Source organism: Neofelis nebulosa, chromosome 3, assembly GCF_028018385.1.
Source record: "Neofelis nebulosa isolate mNeoNeb1 chromosome 3, mNeoNeb1.pri, whole genome shotgun sequence".
Taxonomy (NCBI): domain Eukaryota; kingdom Metazoa; phylum Chordata; class Mammalia; order Carnivora; family Felidae; genus Neofelis; species Neofelis nebulosa.
The window spans coordinates 145,178,472-145,201,085 of record NC_080784.1 but is presented as its reverse complement, the minus strand read 5'-3'; the positions used below and the strand labels follow the sequence as shown (position 1 = coordinate 145,201,085).

The 22,614-nt window shown below is 41.6% G+C and overlaps 1 protein-coding gene across 2 annotated transcripts in view; it reads left to right on the top strand.

Annotated features, from left to right (window-relative positions):
- Nucleotides 1–16,808, top strand: part of FAM47E (family with sequence similarity 47 member E) — a 36,833-nt gene extending 20,025 nt beyond the window's left edge. Inside the window, exons 6-8 of one of the 2 annotated variants that reach the window (XM_058722234.1) lie at nt 2,293–2,448; nt 13,481–13,558; nt 16,401–16,808. In XM_058722234.1, coding sequence (XP_058578217.1) covers nt 2,293–2,448; nt 13,481–13,558; nt 16,401–16,436 — 270 coding nt within the window. In that variant the 3' untranslated portion in view covers nt 16,437–16,808. Of the gene's footprint in view, nt 1–2,292; nt 2,449–13,480; nt 13,697–16,400 lie in introns of those variants that run through there. The other variant, XM_058722233.1, reaches the window with a different exon arrangement.
- Nucleotides 16,809–22,614: the final 5,806 nt, after the last annotated feature.

Sequence of the window (22,614 nt, the reverse complement as noted above, 5' to 3'; positions counted from 1 at the left end):
ACGGGCTGAGGGAGGGATTCAGTTAAAGCCTCCCAGAAGAAATCACGTTTGTGCTGAGTCTTGAATGATTACCAGTCACCCAACAGCATAACATATTTCAGAACTCATATCTGTACTATAGATTTCATCCCCTCCTTTTAATGTTTTTCTTCTCTCTCCTTCCTGCCTTCCGTTTATTCAGTGATTCTCAGTTGAGGGTGATTTTGCCTCCCTTCCCACCTGGGGTTATTTGGCCATGTCTGCAGATGATATTTTTCGTTGTCACAGTTTGGGGGAGGCAGTGCTACTGGCATCTAGTGAGGAGAGGTCAGAGAGGCTGCTGAAGTTCCTACAGTGCACAGGACAGCCCCCTCCCCAACCCCCCAACAAAGGACTATCCAGCTCAAAGTGTCAATGATGCCAAACTTGAGCAACCCAATTTTCATTCAACAAATAATGGGGTGCCTGGGTGGCTCAGTCAGGCGTCTGACTTTAGCTAAGGTCATGATCTCGTGGTTCATGAATTCAAGCCCCGGGTCAGGCTCTGTGCTGACAGCTCGGAGCCTGGAGCCTGCTTCAGAATCTGTGACTCCCCGCTCCCCGCTCCCCCCATCTCTGTCTCCTCCCCAGCTCATGCTCTGTCTCTGTCTCTCAAAAAATAAATAAACGTTAAAAAAATTTAAAAAAAAACCACAAATATTTGTTGAGCACCTATTATGTCATAAGTATTACTCTAGATGCCCAGGGGGTTGTATCTGCGAAGAATCTCTGAGGCTTACATTTTGAAAGATGAGAGGTGAGACAAGCAATGAGAAGAATATATAGCATATGAAATGATCTGTACTGTGAAGAGAAATGACACAGGGAAGGGAGACAAGGAGTGTTGTGAGGTGGTTGCAATTTTTCAACAGTATGCTTGAAACGGAGGGATCAAAGTGCTGAATCCAGCTCTGAGAAGGGACTTCCCTTCCCTCTGCACTGTCCCATCCTCTCTGCTTCAGAAAGACGATCTGACCTGACTCTAGAATGACCCACACATTGTGCCTCAGGTTTTTTACATTTTTTAAAAATGTTTATTTATTTTTGAGAGAGAGAGAGAGAGAGGCAGAGTAAGAGCAGAGGAGGGGCAGAGAGTGAGACACAGAATCCGAAGCAGGCTCCAGACTCTGAGCTGTCAGCACGGAGCCCGACGCGGGGCTTGAACTCACAGACCGCGAGATCATGACCCGAGGTGAAGTTGGATGCTTAACCGACTGAGCCACCCAGGCGCCCCTGTGCCTCAGGTTTAAATGTGAGTGAGAATAGAGAGGAGCAGAATCTTGGTGGTTTCATATTTGCCTTGCTCAAGAGTTAAACCCCTTTTTGTTATGAGACATTGTGGGTATTACATCTACACTGTCAGGCTATGATCCAACAGATCTCTTTACATCCTTCCTGCACTACTGAGGAAAGGGAGAAAGAAAGGAATGACATCTATTCTCCCTCCTCTTTCTCTCTTCCAATCAGAGGCAAGAGATTGGTGTTAGATAGCAATTTTGTTATTGTTGTTGCTGTTGTTGGATAGCATTTTGATGAAAAGTAGTATAGCATTTATAAGGTTAAGCATGGTGCTGGGCGCATAGTAAGTCTATAACTCATTATTTTGGTTGACTAAGTATTGTTTAAGGTCATTACCCCTTCAGTGAAATATGTGATTTTTATATGATTTCTAGCTGCTTTACATAACTTTCTCCTTTAATGTTTCCTACAACCTTATGGATGGATACTATTGTCTCCATTCTGCAGATGGAGAATTAACTAATTTGCCCACAGACTCATAGCTACTAAGTAGGGGAGGCTGGATTTAAACCCGGGTTTGTCTAAATGCAAAGGCCATGCTTAACCATTACATTATTTTCTCAATTATGAAACTTTCATGATACCTTTGTAAGTCAAAGCATACAGAAACTTCATAAAGTTTCTGTAAAAAAAATAAAGCAAGGATCAATCATAAGCTAAATATAAATGCTACTGCTTTCAGGGCACCTGAGTGGCTCAGTCCATTAAGCGTCTGATTCTTGATTTCTGCTCAGGTCATGATCTCATGATTTATGAGATCGAGCCCCATGTCAGGCTTTGTGCTGACAGCAAGGAACCTGCTTGGGATTCTCTCTCTCCCTCTTTTTGCCTCCACCCCCCACCCCCGCTCTTTCCCTCTCAAACTAAATAAACTTAAAAAAAATCCTACTGCTTTCATAAGCTAAATCTTAGACTTATTGAAGTGACAAACATAAAAAAACCTAATGAAGTTGGGAATTATGTTATTTTCTGTAGAATTCTTATAAGCCAAAGTATGTGAAGATGAAGTATGGAGCCTGGTACCTGAACACCAAGTTGTGGAAAAAGCAAAGAGCAGATGAACCTTTGGTTGACCCTATGGTCTCATGTAAAGCTCAAGATGAGAATTTTAAAAAGGAGCTGCAGGAACGGGTATGTGTATGTGCTGAGATTTGATCATCTGATTGCCATCTCATGGTGAAGTTAGAGTTCTGGGTGGAACAGAGGTTCCAGAAGGTCTTACTGCTTGCGTATTGAACTCGGCAATGAGAAAGCCAAGCCATTCTATGAGGTTACACATATACACATTATATGTGTAGTAAGTAAGACTTGAAATCTCCTGGCTTTATGGTAGACACAATGTCTCAAAAGATGGGGCAACCATTCATCATATACCTAGCATTCTTGGAACAATGGATTCTATGGATAAATTGGCTGTTCAAAGGGTGGTGTGACCTGGTAGGACCACCCCAGTACTCAGAGTGGATATAACATCATGGGTTCTCTTTGAGTAAATACATGTGAAGCTGGTTTTTATGTCAGCAGTGGGTGCCTGTTAAAGAGTTCAAAACTGCATTGAGGAAGCTTCTTTATGCAATTCCCAGAGTTGCAGGACCTGTCTAGGAGAAAAGGGGTAAAGGTTAATAAGCACCAATTGATATTGCAAAGCAACAGACACACATAACAAGTATGTGCTCTAATTTTACTGCAAATAAACTCTGTGCCTGCCCAGCCTTGTGTACATGCCTCACAGACAGAAGATACTCATTGTAGTCCTGGAAATTTGGAAATAGTGACATGACACCTGAATAGAACTCTGATAAGAATATTTGTGACCCCTTCTCTTTTATGACAGGTCCAAAACTTTCCCCAGATAATGATGTGAAAACACTTCAAAACAAAATGCCATACAGATGTGCTGACTCATTCATTCAGTAATCACTCACCGATTGCTTCCTTTAGATTGGACAGCTGAGGCAGGAAGGATGGTCACTTTTATCTTTTCTAGTAGTGTATATGAAATTCTTATTTTTCAGATGTAAGGCATGACACAAATTTATGAGCACAAGATGCTTACAGAAGCCAAAAAGTAATGTAAATAATGTTCAGTAGAATTTCTTGGCATATGGTCTTTGAGCAAAGTATCTAAGTTCATGTGAATTTAATACATAACACAAAACTGTTTCAGTTGCACTTTAAAAAATAACAAAACATGAATAATGAATAAATGAATAATTCTCAATGAATCAAATATTGCAAAACAAAAATAGATGCAAAACTTTTGTTTTAAGGTGTCTATAAGTTCTCTTTTTAGAAATATGTTCTTAAAGACTAATTCTTAAAGGCGTAAGGAATTTTGCAAAATTATTCCATTTTGATGGTGAACACGAGTAAAGATGTTTGCCACAACGGTGACAGTCAGTTCATGAAAAAGAAGTAATGTTTAAATTTTGGAAATTCAGTTATATATTACAGTAAAAGATTGTTTACCAGGCAGCTTAGACATAGGGAGGAGTCAAAACAACGGGATTGTTCTCTAATGATGTTTATAAATCACACTTTTGTACTTCCTGAAGATTGAATTTCCCGTTAACTTTGGTTGGTGCCACTTGACTATAGCATCCCAATTCACAAGACACAGGAGTGACAGGATGTTGGGAGGGGACAGTCACTATGAGGACTTGGCTATCTTGCTGGGAACACATGACTTTGGTATGTTCTTGACAGAGTTCATTTGGAAGGTGAAATGGTTTTAAAGAACTGAATTACAATGACATAAACTTATCCATCCAATTTTCAAATTCAAATAAATGAAAGGTAAAACCAAAAAGATATGTGAATGCCCCAAAGATGTTGGGACTGCATCAAATCTTTTCTGATTATCATGCCCTTTGAAGTTTAAGTCAATCAAGTGAATTTACAGGTGTGATTGGCTCTAGTCAATGACTCGTGAATTGGGCAGCATCCCACCTAACAAATAGAAGGGTGCTCCAAAGAGCTGTATAAAATGGAAGGCTTTTATAGGCAGAAATGGGCTGGGTCAAGGAAATTATCAGCAAAAGAAAAGATTGTTCCGGCAAGGTCTCCTTTCTAAGGTGGAAGCACGGGGTCCTATGCAGAGTACATCACTAGTGCTGATCTGGAAATTCCAGACTAATGGGTTTAAAATTCCACTCCTGGGGGAGGCTGAAACTGCAATTAGATTAGGTATTAAATCTTGGTGGCACTTAATGTAAGTGACTCCGTTTGCTTCTTTTTCTTTTTAAGTTTATTTATTTATTTTGGGAGGGAGAGAGAGAGAGAGAGAGAGCACAAGTGAGCAGGGAGGGGAGGGGCAGGGAGAGAGGGAGAGAGAGAATCCCACACTCTGTCAGTGCAGAGCCCAAAGCAGGGCTCAGTCTCACAAATGGTGAGATTGTGACCTGAGCCAAGATCAAGAGTGGGACGTTTGAGCCACCAAGACACCCCTCCATTTGTTTCTTTTTAACAATGCCCTTCCTTTTCATGAAACTGTCAGCTGAACTGAGAGGTGTGATCAAAATATAAGGTATTAGTGCCAATCTCAGTTAGTGCTCTGTAGTTCTCAAAGCTTTTGTGGATCCTGTTTTTTTCATGAATCTCTGTGGCATTTACAGGTCATGACTTCAGGCTCACAATTTTTTAGTCAGTCATTCTCTTTGTCCCTTTTTTGATGTTCCAGCCTTAAGGAGATCATTTGCTTGGTGATTAGCAGCTATAAACATGCATTTGGAGTTTTTGAGAGACTGGAACACACCAGGGGGATTGTTCTGAAAATTCTAAGCAGGCTAATTCCCACTGTTTGGAGTGCTCTTTGGAGCCATGGTTCCTGAGACCCAACTAATCGGAGAACGGAGAACGACCCAGCAGTAAGAGTCACCCTTTGAAGCCAAGTGGCTTGCTCGGTGATGTTATGTAACTGAGTTTCAGCTTCCCAAGAAGTGTTAATCCAGGTACAGCATGTGGTGTTGGCCACAGCACAGACACCTCCTGGCTCAGCTAAAAGCTAATCCTGTTATCAAGAACGACTTTGGCCAGAGAGTCTACGGATCTTTCCTGGGCAGCTCGTGTCTTAGCAATGGAATCTGCAATGTCCCCAAGAGTTAAGGAGAAGTCTCTGGTCATAGTCTGATTTGTATTTGTTCCTAAACCAGAGGTCAGTCAGGTTTTTAGTGCATATGGGAAGAGAATCACCTAGCCTGAAATAAAAAGTCATCCTAAGTGCCTTACAAAGATGGGTGCTGCTGCTGAGATCTCTTGGTGAGTGGGGGCAGATCTGATCTTGATAATCATGGGAATGTGGGGGTGCAAATGTATGAAGATTCACATAGGTAAATGTGTCTACTTCTGAGCAGGGGTCAACTGTAGTTTGTGGTGACATTGGGAATATAAGAGAAATTAGTCACAGGGAGGGCCAGTGGGTCTCTTGTCTCTTGCATGATGACAAATCCAGTTTGACAAATCTGAAAGTTTGCCTCCCTTAGCAATGGACTGGGAGAGACAGATGATAGAATTATCTTTCCTGGCCAATGTTAGAGTAATGAAAAGAAATAGAAGAAGAAGGGGTTTCATGTTTAGTCAAATTATGAAATGTTGACTACCCAGTGTTTTGGGTAGAAGCAGTCTACTTTGGTACCAGATACTTCTCTTCCTCATCAATGTGATTCGAACGTCTCCAGCATCTGTACAGGACCAGATTTCAAGTGGAGGTTTCTTTAGCTGTGAGTTGTGTGTCCAGGGCTCAATGCCCTCTAGTTTTGTAGTAATGTCAGTGGTCTGGAGTACTTGGTAAGATCCCTTCTAATGGGGCTCAAGGGTTGTCTTCCTCTGATGATGCTTCTAGAGTACCCAATCACCAGGCTCTAGACTGACCAACAGGATCCCTTGAATTGGGATCAGGGAAGTCTTCTTTAATCTGTTGATGATAGGCTTAAGCATCAGACAGTAAAGACAGTAGCTGGTCATACTAGCATGAGACAACAAGGGATCAGCCGAAGGTTGTATAAGACATTGGTCTGCTGGTGACCAGATCCTGAGGAGTGAGTTTATGTTTCCCAAAGGGGGTGCTGCAAACAGTCAGGAAGACCAAAGGCAATACCGTCAGCCAGGGGAGCCCAGTGATTTCAGCCAGTTTAGAAATTTTAAGTTTGGGGATCCCATTAGTTCTCCCAACCTTGCCTGATGAGTCAGGGTGATAAAGACAATGATAATTCCAAAAAGTCAGCAAGGTTTTCATTAAGCCTCACATGATATGTCAAGTCAAATGGGTACTTGGCAATGGGTACTTGATCACTGGAGATTGTGGAAGCTATCCCCCAATGGGAAACATATTCTCTGACAGTGTCTTTGTACTGTGAGGGCATCACCCTTGCAGCAGGGGAAGGCTTCAAGGAATCTACAACACACAAGTGCAGTGACAAGAACATACTGAAACCCACATGAAGTGGCAGTTTAATGAAGTCCAGCTGCAGCTGTTCAAAGGGTCCAGAGGGAGGAGGTCTGAGGTCTTTGAAGACAAAAATAGTTTTTCTAGGATTATGGACTTGGCAGGTCAGATTGCTGCAGACTCTTTTTGCAATTTTATAGAAGTCTCTCCCCCAATGTCAATTCATAATTTGAGTTCATCTTAAATGCCCAGTGGTGGGTTTAGTAATGCAAAAACCAAAAAGTGGGGTTTGTCAGGGATCCAGGAAGAGCCAAGCAGCTGTCTTGGGTTTCCCATGGCCCCAACTGTTCATTTAATTTACAGCCCTTGCTTACCCATCTTAATTTCTGACTCCGGAGCAGACTATTGCCATGTTACAAGGACATTAGGATGGAAAAATCTGGCAATGAGGGGTTGTTTTTTTTTGTTTTTGTTTTTTGTTTCTTTTTGTTTTTGTTTTTTTGCAGAAGCAGAATGGATTTCATCCATATGTGCCACAATATTTATAGACTTTTTTGCTGTTGCCTTTGCATGAAAGTCAGCTGGGGCATTTGCCTGACACTCAGGTTCAATCTTTCAGTATGAGCCTCAATTTTGATGACAGCAATTTCAGGAGGTGAGAGGATAGCAGTAAGAAGATCATTTACTTGTACATTTTTGACTGAGTCCCAGAGGACATAAGAAAGCCCCTTTTTCTCTGTAATATCCCTGACTCATGGATGACCCCCAAGGCATACTGGCTATCAGTATTTTAAGTTTGTCCTTCTGATAATTGGCATGCTCTGGAAAGGGCGTGGAGCTCTGCTTGTTGCATGGATGTAGCTTATGAAATATTTCCTCTTTCGAGTAGGTCATGTTCGGTAGTAACAGCACAGCCAGCCTAGAAATCCATTTTTTTTCATTTCTACAGTATGACCCATCACAAAGGTTAGATCAGGAGTAAAGGAGTATCTCATCCATAAGGACATGGTATCACAAAATGGGACATTAGTACCCTGTAGTCATGGATTTGCCTCCTTCAGATAGAGGTAGTAACATAGCAGGATTAAGGGTGTTGCAAAGTTTAATAGTTTTTTTTAAGTTTATTTATTTATTTTGAGAGAGAAAGAGAGTGCAAGTGGGGAAGGGGAAGAGAAAAAGGGATAATCCCAAGCTCTGTGTTGATAGCACAGAGCCTGATGTGGAGCTTGATCCCATGAACTGTGAGATCACTATCTGAGCCAAAATCAAGAGTTGGATGCTTAACTAACTGAGTCACCCAGGCGCCCTAAAGGTGTTGCAAAGTTTAAGACACAGATTGGTGAAAGCAGAAGGATCTCATAAGAAGTTAGTCTACTTGCAAGAAATGTTGTCAATTCTGAGTTAAGAAGACTTTGGACAGTGGGTGAAGTTTGCAAGGAAACATCATTTCCTAGGGTCAGATCTGATGAGGGTTATACTTGCTTTGCAACTGTGACTGTAGCCTTAAGATGGCTACACAGGCATGAGCAATTCAATCAGGTTGTGTACTGTACGAGGCAATAGGTCTACGTTTATTACCATGCTCTTGTGTGAGCATTCCCAGGGCTTGATTATCCCTTTCCTGCACAAATAAGGTGAAAGGTTTTGGATAGTTAGGTGACCCCAGGGCAGGCAGTTCTTAAGGCTCTTGCTTTAGTCTCCTAAAAGTCTGTTCCTGTTTGTCTTCCCAAGGAAAGTGTTCAGGGACTGAAATTTTAGTCAGTTCCTAGAGTTGGATAGCTAATAGAGAAAATTTAGGAGTCCATAGGCTGCAGTAACAAGCCAAGCCTAGTAATCCACAAATCTGTCACCTAGTTGGCAGAAATTCCTGGATTAACAATTCTTTTGGGAGACAGCTGAATTCCTCCAGGGCTTAGATAATGACCCAGGTAATGAACAATGTCTAGAGATAATTATAATTTTTTCTTAGAGACTTTGTGTCTCTTTTCAGCTAACTGCTGTAGCAAATAAATGGAATCTTTTATGGATTCCTCTTTAGTAGCTGAGCATAGCAAGAGGTCTTCTATATATTGTAAAAGGGTTGATTTCCCTTGGAACTGGAGTGTGCTTAACCCTGGGTGAAGTGCTCTAGAGAGGTGAGAAAGAGCCTCAATGAACTCTTGAGGCATGATTGTCCAGGTATAGTGTTGATAGTTCCAAGTAAGGCAAATAGATACTGGTTACTGGGGTCTCCAAGGATGTTGAAAAAGGCTAAACAGAGGTCCACGGTAGTGGACCATTTTGAGTCTGGCAGAACTTGTGACAAAGGGGTGTTCAGGTTTGGAATGACTGGGAGATGGGGAATAAATGTCTTATTAATAGGTCTCAAATCCTGGAAAAAAAATCAGTATCCCGGTCCATTAGGTTTCTAGACTTGCAAGACTGGGCAGCTGTTGCAGGAACTGGTACAGGGAATGATTAACCCTGAGCAATTGGGTCTTCTATGGGTTTGACACCTCAGGCTTTAATGGTTATTGAGGTGATTTAGGGAGAGGCTTAGTTATACCTAGGAATGTGTAACAGCTCAGCTGCTATTTTGTGAGCGTTTTCTAATCCCTGAGATGTTGAAGACCAAAGAGCTTGAATATCATCCATGGGGTTTTGCTGTCTTGCTGACTGCATCCATTTTTGGGCTTCACATGTTTACATGCTGATAAAGACCTGGCATCTTGGTGTCATAGGCACTGATAAGGACTCAGATTCTTCAAAAAACTTTCAGGCTTCCTCCCTAGATTTAGGAATTTCTTTAATTACAGCCATTAAATGTTCAGTCGTTGACCAAGAGATAAAAGATAACTGAGAAATTTGTTTGCAACCTTGGTAGTTTTATTTTATTTTAATTTTATTTATTTTTTAAAGTGTATTATTTACTTAGAGAGATAGAGCCAGAGAGCCAGAGAGAATGTGCAGGAGAGGGGCAGAGAGAGAGGGAGAGAGAGAATCCCAAGCAGGCTCTGAGCTGTCATTGTGGAGCCTGATGTGGGGCTCCACCTGTGAAATCATGACCTGAGCCGAGATCAAGAGTTGGTCCCTTAACTGACTGAGCCACTCAGCCCCCTCCCCCCCCCCCCAGGTAGTTTTATTTTAAAAGGAAACTGGTAACTGTCCAATAGTCTCTTAAGAGTGGAAAGGATGTTCAGACAGAGGATTAGTAAAACATGAGTTGTCAGGTGAAAAAGGATGGGGGAGCAGTAGGAGTTACATCAGTCCTGTGGTCTTTTGTTTTCTGTACCTCTAGTGTCTTTAATTTTTCACTGGCTTTTTGTAACCAAGTCTTTTAATGAGGCTATTTTGGAATCTTCAAACCTTGTGGAGACGTCTGCATACCAACTAAAGTAAGCATCCCATTCTGTGTGTTCAACTTGGATCCTCTTGCCCTCAAGTGCTTTTTTCCCTTTTTAAAAAATGTTTATTTAATTTGAGAGAGAGGGAGGGAGGGAGAGCATGAAAGGGGGAGGGGCAGAGGGAGAGGGAGAGAGAAAATCCCAAGCAGGCCCCATACTGTAAGTACAGAGCCCGATGCAGCAGGGCTTGATCTCGGGGTCGTGAGATCATGACCTGAGCCGAAATCAAGAGTTGGATGCTTAACCAACTGACCCACCCAGGCACCCCTCTCAAGAGCATTTTCAAAATAAGTGATCTTGTCTAATTAGAATGTTCCCCATAATGACCATTGTTACTCTAGGTTATTTTTAGTAAAATTTTGCCATTTTGCTAGATATCTGCAGTCTCTGGGACCATAGTTCTCAGACATTAAAATAGATAAGCATGTGGGGAGGTGGATCTCTGGATATAAAGGATCCCATTTCTTTTAGCTAGCAGGTCTTTGGGTTTCTTGGAGCTAGATTGATACTCAGATTGCCTATCACAGAAGTCCTCTTAAAGTGGCAAGCACTGTAACAACCTTTAAATGCTCAACCCCACCCCACCAATCTTTTCTGCTCAGCTTCTGAGATTATTATTAGCAACTAGCCCTTATTTAATACTTAATACCTGAGGCCTCCCCTGGACCCATCCAGCCCAAGTCAGGCCCAGAGCAGCTGAAATTGGACCCAGTCCAATCCCAAATCAGACCCAGTCTGGTTTTGAAGTTGGACCCAGTCCAACTCTGACCCATAACCACTAGAGTTCCCTGTGTGGAATCTGGAGATTAGAAAAAGGATTGAACCAGCAGACCTGAAAGTATAGGGACTGTGGACTGATCCCAAACAAATGGGGAACTATAGCTGCCACCAAGCAGTTCCCAACATGGATCTGGTGATAGAACCAAGGGCGGGGCTTTCCAGTGGAAGGGAAATGTGGAAAGCCAGTTAGATCACTAGCTTGATGCAGGGAGTGGAGCTCAGAACTGAAACCAAGTGACCAATGGCCCTCAGAAGCAGCAAGAGAATGAAGTGTTCTCAGGCACCATGTCTGTTTCTTGTTGTTCCCCAAAGCCACTGGAAGTCTCCTTTGGTCCCCCTGCTGCCACCAAACCGTCAGAGAACAAAAATTCAACCAAGTTAATTTGAAGATCTAATTGCCTTTATTCAGTGATCCATGAATTGGGCAGCATCCCATCTAACAGACAGAAGTGTGCTCCAAGGACTTGCACAAAATGGCAGGCTTCTATAGGCAGAAATAGGGCAGGATAAGGAAGTTATTAGCAAAAGAAAAGAAAGGATTGTTTTAGGTAAGGTCACCTTCCTTAGAGGGAGGGGCTGGGGTCCTTATGCAGAGTACCTCACTAGTGCTCATCAGGAAATTCCAGACTGACTGGCTTAAAATCCCACTCCTGGGAGAGGCTGAAATGGCAGTTAGGTTAGGTGTTAAATCTGGCTGGGGCTTAACAGAAGTGACTCCTTGTTGGGGCTGTTGTTCTTTTTTAACATCTAAAAATTGTGGCTATTTGTCCTGTGGGAAAAACACTCCTGTTTCTTCCTCTACTACTCTCAGTTCTGGTCACCAAATGTATCCAGTTTCCCCCCTCACCCCCAAGCAATTCTCTGATTCACCAGACATCAGCTGGGTGTCCTCCAACTTAACTCATTTCCGACACTCTACCTGGAGTTTGCATCAGACCCCACAGGTTAAGGGCTCAGTCTTGCAACACTGCCCTCACAATCACAAATTGAGATTATCACCTGTGCTTCTGACCATTCAGCTGGGATTCCCCCACACCTCCTCCTCAGGTTCTATCATCTGCTCGAAAACTTAGGAAAACAACTTACCAGATTATGGCTTTATTATAAAAGGATATAACTCAAGAATAGCCAGATGCACAGAGCGAGGTATATGAAAAAGGGCGCAGAGCTTCTGTGCCCTAGCCAGGCACACCACCCTCCTGAAATCTCCACATGCTCACCAGGCTGGAAGTTCTCTGAACCCTATCCTTTTGGGTTTTTATGGAGGCTTTCATAAGTAGGAATGGTTGTTTCAATCATTGGTCACCAGTGATTAATTCAGCCAGAGATTTCAGGGTGGAGTCAAAAGTTCCAATACGTGGTTGTTTCCTCTGGCAACCTGACCCCATCCTGTGGCTATTGAGGGACTTTCCAAAAATCACTTCATTAAAATAAACTCTGTTGTGACTAAAAGGGGCTAGCTGTGAAGAACACAAAATTCTCCTTTCATCTTTGTGGCTCTTATTAGTTGGAAATTGCCATGGTTTTAGGAGCTCTGTGCCGCGAATGGGAAGAAGACCAGATATATTTCTTATTAAAAATCACAATATTGTCCAATGGAGTAGTACTCAGCTATCAAAAAGAATGAAATCTTGCCATTTGCAACTATGTGGATAGAACTTGAGGGTATTATGCTAAGCGAAGTCAGTCAGAGAAATACAAATATATGACTTCACTCATATGAGGAATTTAAGATACAAAACAGGTAAACATAAGGGAAAGGAAGTAAAAATAATACAAAATCAAGGAGAGACACAAAACATAAGACACTCTTAAATACAGAGAACAAACTGAGGGTTGCTGGAGGGGTTGTGGGTGGGGGGATGGGCAAATGGGTAAAGGGCATTAGAGAAGACACTTGTTGGGATGAGCATTGGGTATTATACATAAGGGATGGATCACTGGAATCTACTTCTGAAATCATTATTGCACTATATGCTAACTAATGTGGATGTAAATTTTAAAAAAAATTAAAAAAATCATAATAAAAAAAAGAAAAGAAAATCACAGTATTGTGCCTGGGTGGCTCAGTTGGTTAAGCGTCTAACTCTTGATTTCAGCTCAGGTCACAATCTCATGGTTCGTGGGATGGAGCCCCACATCAGTCTCTGTGCTAACAGCACAGAGACTGCTTGGGATTCTCTCTCTCTCTCTCTCTCTCTCTCTGCCCCTCTGCTGCTTATCCACGTGCTCTCTCTCTCAAAATAAATAAATGAACATTAAAAAAATATAAAAATAAAAATCACAGTATCATACTTATTAATCTCAAAAAGGTTAGATTCCAGACATCTTGACTTAATAATTGTCTAATTGCTAAACTGTATTGCTTATCTTTAATACAATGGTAGAGAAAGGAGAGAAAGTTGGACATCTTTTGAAAGCCTTTATATTCACTGATTTGAGAACATTATCCACACATACACTCCCAGATGAGGAGGAAGTGATTTAAAATAAGGTACTTCATAAAGAGCTTAAATGCTTTTAATTAGGACAAGAATGAAATCAAGCTTCTGACAGCTGACTTTTTTTTTTTTTTTTTTTTTTTTTTTTTTTTTTTTACATGTGATTCCTCTTTTAGGGGGAGTTACTTGCAGACCTTCATGGAACAATTGCCTTTAAGGATTTCATTCTAAGCAGGGGCTACAGGATGCCGAGTGTGAGTAAAGGGTCATTTCAGAAAGGCTTGCTGAGGGGCTCCCGGTTGTTGATAGGGCAGAGTCAGCACCCTCTCCAAAGCAAAATATGGTTGAGTCTTGAACGACATAGGCTTAAACTGTGGTCTACTTACACATGATTTTTTTTTTTTTTTGATAAATGTAGTATGTTACTGTAAACATATTTTCTCTTCCTTATGAGTTTCTTAATAACATTTTTTCTTTAGCTTACTTTAATGTAAGAAGACAGTCTATAATAAATATAATACACAAAATCTATGTTAATCAACTGTTTATGTTATCAGTAAGGCTTCTGGTCAACAGTAAGCTATTGGTAAAGTCTTTGGGGAGTCAAAGCTTATACACGAAGTTTCAGCTGCGTGGGGGGTTGGTGCCCCCAACCCCTGTAGCAATGTTCAAGGGTCATTAGTACTTCTCATACCAGGACTCAGGTTCCTGGAAGGAAGGGCATGCTTTTCCCTAGACAAAGGCCCAGAGATAGGATTTGGCTTTTGCTTTTTTTATTCTACCTATTTGGTTTCTGCTGTCAGAGGTGCTGTCTTCCTGCCGACTCACCTGTCTGGAGTTTGGCCTTAACGGAGGCAAAGTGGAAGGGGTCTATGTGCAGGGCATGTATCTTGCAAACTCTGTTACTCAAATACTCTGAAGTCACTAGGAAGTCTTTGAGTGTCTTACTTCCACATCTAAGGACAGAGAGCTATGGCTCGGGTCAGGACAAAATGGAGCTGAGATTCACAATAGGAATTAGCCTGTGTGGGTCAGCCTTGTGTGGAAACAGACTAGGACAAATGTTCACTTCCCAGGGGCCCACCAATATCTTTGTATTTTTCCCACTTTCTCTCACCCCTCATCTAGTTTCTCCTCTCTTAACTTGTAAAGCTAGCCCCAGCTGCCTCCCACTTGGAGCGGCCACCTTTGGAAGGCCAGTTGCAACATGGGTGGGGTGGGAGGTTGGCAGAGTGGACCATTTTTAGCAGAAGGGCCTCAGAGCCCAGAGTTCTGTGTCCAGACCAGCCCTGTCACCACAGCAAGAAAACAGCTAGTCATGCTGCCAAAGTCATAGCTGTTAAGTCATGTGTTTATTCAGGGCCCTCTGTGTGCACATCCCATGAGTCTTTAGGAAGCCGTGCAGCCAAGATGGTCAGAAGGTTGGGAGATGGGACACTGGATTTCTTTTTTCCCATGAATGATACAACTAACAATAGCTTATACTTACTGGCAAATAAATATATTGACAAAACTCAGATGCAGACTGGTTTCAAAGTTAAATGTGAGGGGAAGTCTAGAGTGTGAGGAGAGAAGGGTGAAAAGACTCCATTACAGAACTGGGATGAGGGGTGCCTGGGTGGCTCAGTCGGTTAAGCATCTGACTTTGGCTCAAGTCCTGATCTCATAGTCTGTGGGTTCGAGCCCCATGTTGGGCTCTGTGCTGACAGCTCAGAGCCTGGAGCCTGCTTCAGATTCTGTGTCTCCCTCTCTCTCTGCCCCTCTCACTCATGCTCTATCTCTCTCTGTCTCTCAAAAATAAATAAAAGTTAAAAAAAAGACTGGATGAAATATCTCCTTTAGCTTTGAGCATCAATAAGAGGCCTGTGAGATATATTTACCATAGTTATACACATTTATGTACTTATAACTGCCTAATCTGTATGAGAGGGTCACATAAATGTACATTTGCATACTTACATGTGTGAAATATACAATATGTTGATAATATTTTATATGATAACATAATTGCACATATTATAGATTTTATAACATATATAAATGCACTTAAGCACAAGTATAATTATGTGATATATATGATAATTATGTGATATATATATAAATGTGATGTGTGTGTATACACACACATATATATTCCTCTTGCCAAAGATTATATATAATCCTTGTTTATATATATATATATATATAATCCTTATATATGTATATATATATGTAAATATGTATATATATGTATATATATATGTAATCCTTGTTTGCTGTTATAATAACTCAGTTCTGTCATAATATTTTTAGTGGCAGAACTCAGAACTTTTTTTTTCATTTTGATCTGTCCCCTTTTGGTTCTATTCATTTTGTTGATGAATATTTAGTTCAACTTTGGGCAAAGTTGACTATACTCTTTTAGCTGCATTAACTAAAGATAGATGATGCCCCTGACCACAGCTGAGTCCTCTGAGAACCCCTGTCATTCAAAACCCTGGAATATATCTTCTTCCTTTATTCTTACATCCCATATCATCTATTTTATCAATATAATTTCAACTAAAAGAGAGGAGGGAATATATTTTACTGTATCTATTTCATAAATATGTCATACATATATTTCACATATGTATGTCATATATACATAAATATTCCCTTTTTTACTCCCATAAGGTCTATGTACATTGTACATACACATTCATATGTTACATGAACACAGGTGCTTTACACACATTCCAGCATCTGCTGCTGGATTGTCCACTCTATTCATTACTCTTGGCTTCATTCTGTCTGCTACACAGATGGGTCCCGGGTTTTTAATAGAAGGGATGAGCAGCACAAGGCTTTGTTGAGCTTGAGCTGAGCTGGGCTGGACTCGGGCAGAGAACAAATGGGAATTAGATCTAGGTATTTCTGATGCTGTGAAACTACCTTCCAAAGTCCCACATCTCTCGTGGCCAATTACCAACATGAGATTTTGAGTACCAGAAGGATATAGGTCCGAGTGTGAGATTGTGAATTTGTGTATGGTAGTGGCTGTGGGCAGGAGTGTACAATTTTTGTTTTCCTATCTAATGAAGGTTTACTCATCTTTTGTGTTTTTTTTTTTTAAAGTTCCTTGAGAAGATGTACATCAGGAAGGAATGTTAATGTGAGTGTAATAAGACTTCTATAAAATAACTCAAGCATAGAAGAATCTTGGGAGGATGATTAGACCAATTTTATTTACTACATACTTGGCTATTTCTCTACCTCATTTTTAAACCTTAAATACAATTTATGAGTGTTCCGTGGTTGTACAACTTTGACTTGGCAACGTTCATAATTTCATACCTAATACAAACATTTCACAATGGCTCTCTGCTTCTGTTAATCAGTATCTTATGTATCATATCAACTGTGAGATCAATATTCACATATAGTCTTCTCATATTTTTGTGGCATTGTCAATATAACATAGTTATATCAGCTATTTGTAAAAAACGTATAAAACCATAATAAAAGCAGAATTACTCTATTGCATTTTCCAATAGTATTATTTTCCTTGGTTTTGAGTGAACACCTCCTTTATTCTTTCTTTAGAATATTATTTTATTTAATTTTAAACTAAAGACTAAGACATGTTAGTCTTGATAATAAATGTCATAAGTCATAAAGTTTAATGGTGACTCAAGATGATATATATTTCTATTTTTTAATTTAAAAATGTTTATTTATTTATTTTGAGAGAGAGAGAGAGTGCGCGCACATGCATGAAGGAGGGGAAGTGGGAGAGGGAGAGAATCCCAAGCAGGCTCTTCACTGCCAGTGCAGAGCCCAGCATGGGGCTTGATCTCACAAACTGTGAAATTATGACTTGAGCAAAAATCTAGAGTTGGATGCTTAACCGATTGAACCACCCAGGCGCCTCTCAGAATGATATAGATTTTTAAGTTAATTTTCCAAAAATTATTTTTTGTTTAAAATGTTAATGCTCCTGTCAGGAAAATCAGAAAAAGTAAACTAACAAAAGTAATATTGAAAATGTGACTAATTCCTGTAGAGTCAACAATAACCACTCTTAACTCATTGGAACATATCCTTCTAGATCTTTCTCTATGAAACCCACTGTGTAAAATTTAATCAAAAAGGGAATTTATTAAAAGCATATTGAGTCCCAAAGTTTTCTGAGTTACTGAATCTGTCTTCAAATATAAAGTTTTTGGGTGATGACCTTTCATCCTTAGGGACTGTCCTGATTTCATCTCAATCATCTGTATGTTGTACTGACTACATAGCAATTGTGCCATAAAATGAGTCTTTGCCATGCCCTCTGTGAAGCCAGAGTTTAGGGTGACGGAGTACATGATAGAAGCATGAACCCCACAGTTTCAGCCCACTCCTGTAAAATTAGTTACTTAGTGAGAACCAGTGTTGGGTAGAATTCCATGGCAGTGAATACACATTCAGTACATCTATCAGTGTTGGTGTGGGCAGAGGTTGGTTACACAGAAAAACAAATCCAAATCAGAAAACGTAGCTATTCCAGTTAGGCCACTTTTCTCAGACTTCCTGGATGTTTTCAACTCATCACACATGCCCACATGTATGGTAGCCCACAAGAGCAACAGAAGGACAGCTGCTCCTCCTGCACGCCCCGTGGAGGAGGAATCTGGTTCGATGAGACAGGCTGGGGCAGGATTTGGGCAATCAGTGCTGGGATCTGACAGTCAGGTGCTGAGTAAGAAGTGGTGTTGGCAGTGGTGGTCTGGAGAGAATCTACTTCTTTTTCTGGCCACACTGCTCCTGGCTTTGTTACATTCATGCCTAATTTATATCAGGCACTCAGGTTTAGTTTTAATTGCCGGACAACTAAATATTCAACAGGAGCAGAAGCTAGATCAGCCTTGGTGAGGGGAAAGTCCAAGTTGCTGAAACCCACGTATAGTCTGCATTTCTGCCTCTATGCCCACATTGTTCATGAGATCACCAGGCAACGTTGGAGTGCCTGGGGAAAGAAGTGGGCTGACATCCAAGGCTAGGTAAGCCTTTTCACCTGATTATTGAGCACTTCCTCTACAGTGGAGACCTTTGGTGGGTATTCACGAAGAACCAAATATCCTCATACTCCAGAGGATCCATTCTGAGAGATCCCCTGAATACCTCTTCTCCCAAGCATCTTTGTCACCATCAGCCTTGCATCTGTGATCCTTCCGAGTCTGGCTGCTGAGCTAAATCCTCAGCTACTGACTAGTATAGGTGACATGTACACCTCAGACCATTTCTCCTTTCAGACAATGTGGTCAACAGGATGAAATCCTAAGAATTCGCCCTACTGGAAAATTCTCCCCAGTTGTTCTTCAGGGCCAGCCTTGAGCTGGGCTTTAGTGTTGTGGCGTCCACTTGTGGCTGCTGTGATCGTATTGTGCAGGTTGTCTGTTCAGAGACCTGATCTCAGAGAACATCCCTAGTCAGATGTGTAGGCTGAGGAAGAGTGGCCGTGTGAGAGGACTGGGCACTCCATGCAATTTGTTGTGTCTTCAATTTCTGCTCAAGCCCAATCCCATACAGAAAACTTCCACGTGATCGTGAGAAGCAATATAATTTGGTAATTAAACATGTGGACTTTGGAGCCAGAGGGCCTGGGTTCACGCCAAGCTCTGCTACTTATGAGCTCGATGACTAGAGGGCAAACTGCTCATCCTCTCTCTGTGTCAGTTTTCTCAGCTAACATAGGGATAATAGCAGTAATAACAGAACTGCCTCCCAGAATTTTGGTGAAGATCAAAGGAAATGCTATGCGTAAAGTGCCCATAAGAGAGCCTGGCACAGTGTGTGCACACGCTAAATACTAGCTGACTTTATGGATTGGTGGATCAGATGACCCCAAGTTTATAACGGGCACCAGTCGCTTGGTTACCTAATGGCTCATGATCAGGCCCCCATATTTATCAGTGCCAAGCGACAAACCAAGATCAGTCTCTCAAAAGGAGAACAGTTATATGCCACAGAGTTCAGGGCCAAGCTGCAAAATGCTAGGGGCCTGTGCTCCGCTTCACCTTTCTGGACGTGACAAAGCTCCATTCTGCAGCCTTATCTGCCACAGGTGTTTCAAGCACATTGGATTCATTGGATCAGAGGCCAGAGCTTCCTGGACCAGCTACAAGTCTTCTCTTGCTGCAGGCTGCACTCAAAGCTGGCAACCTCTCAGATTACTGAAGAAAGGAGCTGAAACAGCACATCTAAATCTGGCCTTCAATATCCAAAAGGAAGGCTAGTACACCATTATATTTTATTTCCAACACCCAGATATAGTAGATGTAAATAACTTTAAGAGCATAGATACTAACGAAAGTTTGTTAACAACTAGAAAGTGATACGTCTTTGAGTTTTTATTACCTTTGTGGTTAATGTAATTTATTACTTTAAAAGGTTTTTTTAGTTTATTTATTTATTTTGAGAGAGAGAGAGAGAGAGAGAGAGAGAGATAGTGCAAGCGGGCTCTGCACCATCAGCACAGAGCCTGATGTGAAGCTCGAACTCATGAACCATGAGACCATGACCTGAGCCTGAATCAAGAGTCGGAGGCTTAACTGACTGAGCCACCCAGGCACCCTGTGAATGCAATTTACTGTAAGTATATTTAAGTTTTAATAATGACTACGTTTACCCAGCCAGCTCACTAAATTCCTGAGAATTTATTAATTGCCTTTTGTGATCTGGTACAAAGAGTCTCTAGCACATTACTGACGGGAGAATTCAGGGGTATGAAAGATGTTAGGGGTGGAGAATGAAGAGAATCAGCTATTTCCACAAAGGTCATTACAGAGGCTTCGTGCGAGGAGGGAAAAGCCTCACACACAGGGGAGTAGGGAGAATCTGACAAGGAAGGCTGTGTTAGCTTGCGTCTGCCAAGGAGCAGATGGCAAAATGGGATTCGAAGTTAAAGAGATTTCCTGGGAGAGGAAGCAGGAGGACATGGGGAGAGCCTTTAGATGACAGTACATGTGTGATGCCTGTGGAAGGAGAGAGGGAAGGAAGGGGGATTGGGGAAGGAAGAATCTTGAACTGCAACCTAATTCAAATAACGGTTTGGCCAGGCCAATGGGGAGTCTTCAAGTCAAAGCTGCCAAAAGGCGGATTCTCACATCTTGCCAGAATGGCCCAGCCTTGGTACTTCCGTGTGCTCTGTCATTGGTTTGGGAGCAGCCCCAGAGAGCATGGCCTCAGTGCAAGGGTCGGCAGTAGCCCAGTGTCAGTCAGTTATACTCTGTACAGCAGGAGATCCGAGTGGTGTATTTCCATAGGCTCGGGGGTTTGGGGAACTAGAAGCCATCTGAATCTTCCTGTGTGTTCACATTTCAGCATTCAGGGTCTCACTCTTTCCCAAGCAATGTTCTATCTTCACAAAAGAGATCTGGCAAAGCTGTGAATTCAAATGGTATTTTAATTCAGCTCATTCAAAAGGTCCATTTCTCCCCCTCTTTCTCTCTCAGTTTAATAGCTGCAAGACATGAAATTCCTTTAGAAAGTCCTTTAAGGAGTTCCTGATTTGAGGGGGGGATCTGTGTTTGATTTTAAAATGTCCACAAATTATTTAATGCTTCTCCCTTCAACATGTGGTGTGTAACTCCTTTTCCCTGAGTGTGGGCTGTATCTACACTTGGTTTTTAGCAGGACAATGTGGGAGAAGTGATGATGGGTGATTTCTAAGACTAAATCATAAGACATTGTGGCTTCCTCCTTATTCTCACTTGGATCCTTTGCTCTGGGAGAGACTAGCTGTTATGTTGTGAGGACACCCATCCTACCTATAGAAAGGCCCCCATGGAAAGGAATGGAAGCCTTCTGCAAACAGCCATGTGAATAAGCCATCTTGGAAGTGGATCCTCCAGCCCCATGAAGACTTCAGATGATACTGGAAGCCTGACTGACATCCTGACTGCAGCCACATAACAGATTCTGAGCCTCAACCACCCAACTAAGGTGCTTCTGAATTCCTGACCCATAAACACTACTCTGATGATTCTTGTGTTAAGCCATTACATTTAGGGATTATTCGTTATGTGGCAATAGATGAACAATATCGATTAAAATTTTTAAATTAATTTGCTTAATGTTTATTTATCTTTGAGAGAAAGAGACAGAGCATGAGTTGGGGAGGGGTAGAAAGAGAGGGAGACACAGAATCCGAAGCAGGCTCCAGGCTTTGAGCTGTCAGCACAGAGCAAGACACGGGGCTCGATCTCACAAACCGTGAGATCATGGCCTGAGCCAAAGTCAGATGCTTAACTGACTGTGCCACCCAGACACCCCAGACCAATATAGAATTTTAATGCCTGGAAGTAGGATGCTGGAAGAGAGCAGGACTGGGAAGTAGGTTAAAGCAGGAAGAAGTTTTAGGACAGTGTTAATGAAGGATTAAAGAACTTTGAAGAAATTGGTAGCAGAAGCCTCATGGACTTTGAGGAGGCTGTGAGTGAAGGCTTGCAGGAAAATGAGGTTAAACACTTTGGAAATGGTGAGAAATGGTCTCCTTGTTATACAATAGCAGGAATTTTAGCCACACTGTCACCCAAAGTAACATGGAAAGTAGAGACGGTACCTAATGAACTGGGTGATATAACTAAAGCGATTGTTCTACAGAGTGTTGAAGGTACTGAAGATACTGCTTCTTGCTGCTTACAGTAAAATGCAAGAGGAGGTAGATAAGCTGGAATAAGGACAGCTAAACAAAAAGGAACCAGGACTTTATGGTTTTGAAAGATTCCTAGTCTCTCAGATGACAAATGATGTTTAAATTTAGAAATGATTTGTAGCAAAGATCAAATCCAAAAGGACACATAAAAGGACATTTCCATGAAAACACGGTATAAAGATGAATCCAAGGATGTAATTGTTAAAACTGTTAAGACCTCAGAAAGATCAAAGATGATGCTTTGTACCTCTCATTTAAAAAAAAAAATATTAGTTTTTATTTTATTTTATATTTTTAAAAGTTTATTTATTATTTGAGAGAGACAGAGACAGTGCAAGTGGGGGAGGGGCAGAGAGAGAGGGAAAGAGAGAGAATCCCAAGCAAGCTCTGAGCTGGTAGCACAGAGCCTGACGTGTGGCTCAAACTAATGAAACCGTGAGATCATGACCTGAGCTGAATCTAAGAGATGGATGCTTAATCGACTGAGCCACCCGGGTGCCCATATTATTTTTTATTTTAGAGAAAGAGAGAGAGGGCTAGCATGAGCTGGGGAGAGGGGCAGAGGAAGAGAAAGAATCTTAAGGAGGCTCCATGCACAGTGTGGAGCCTGACACAGGGCTTGATCCCACAACCCTGGGATCATGACCTGAG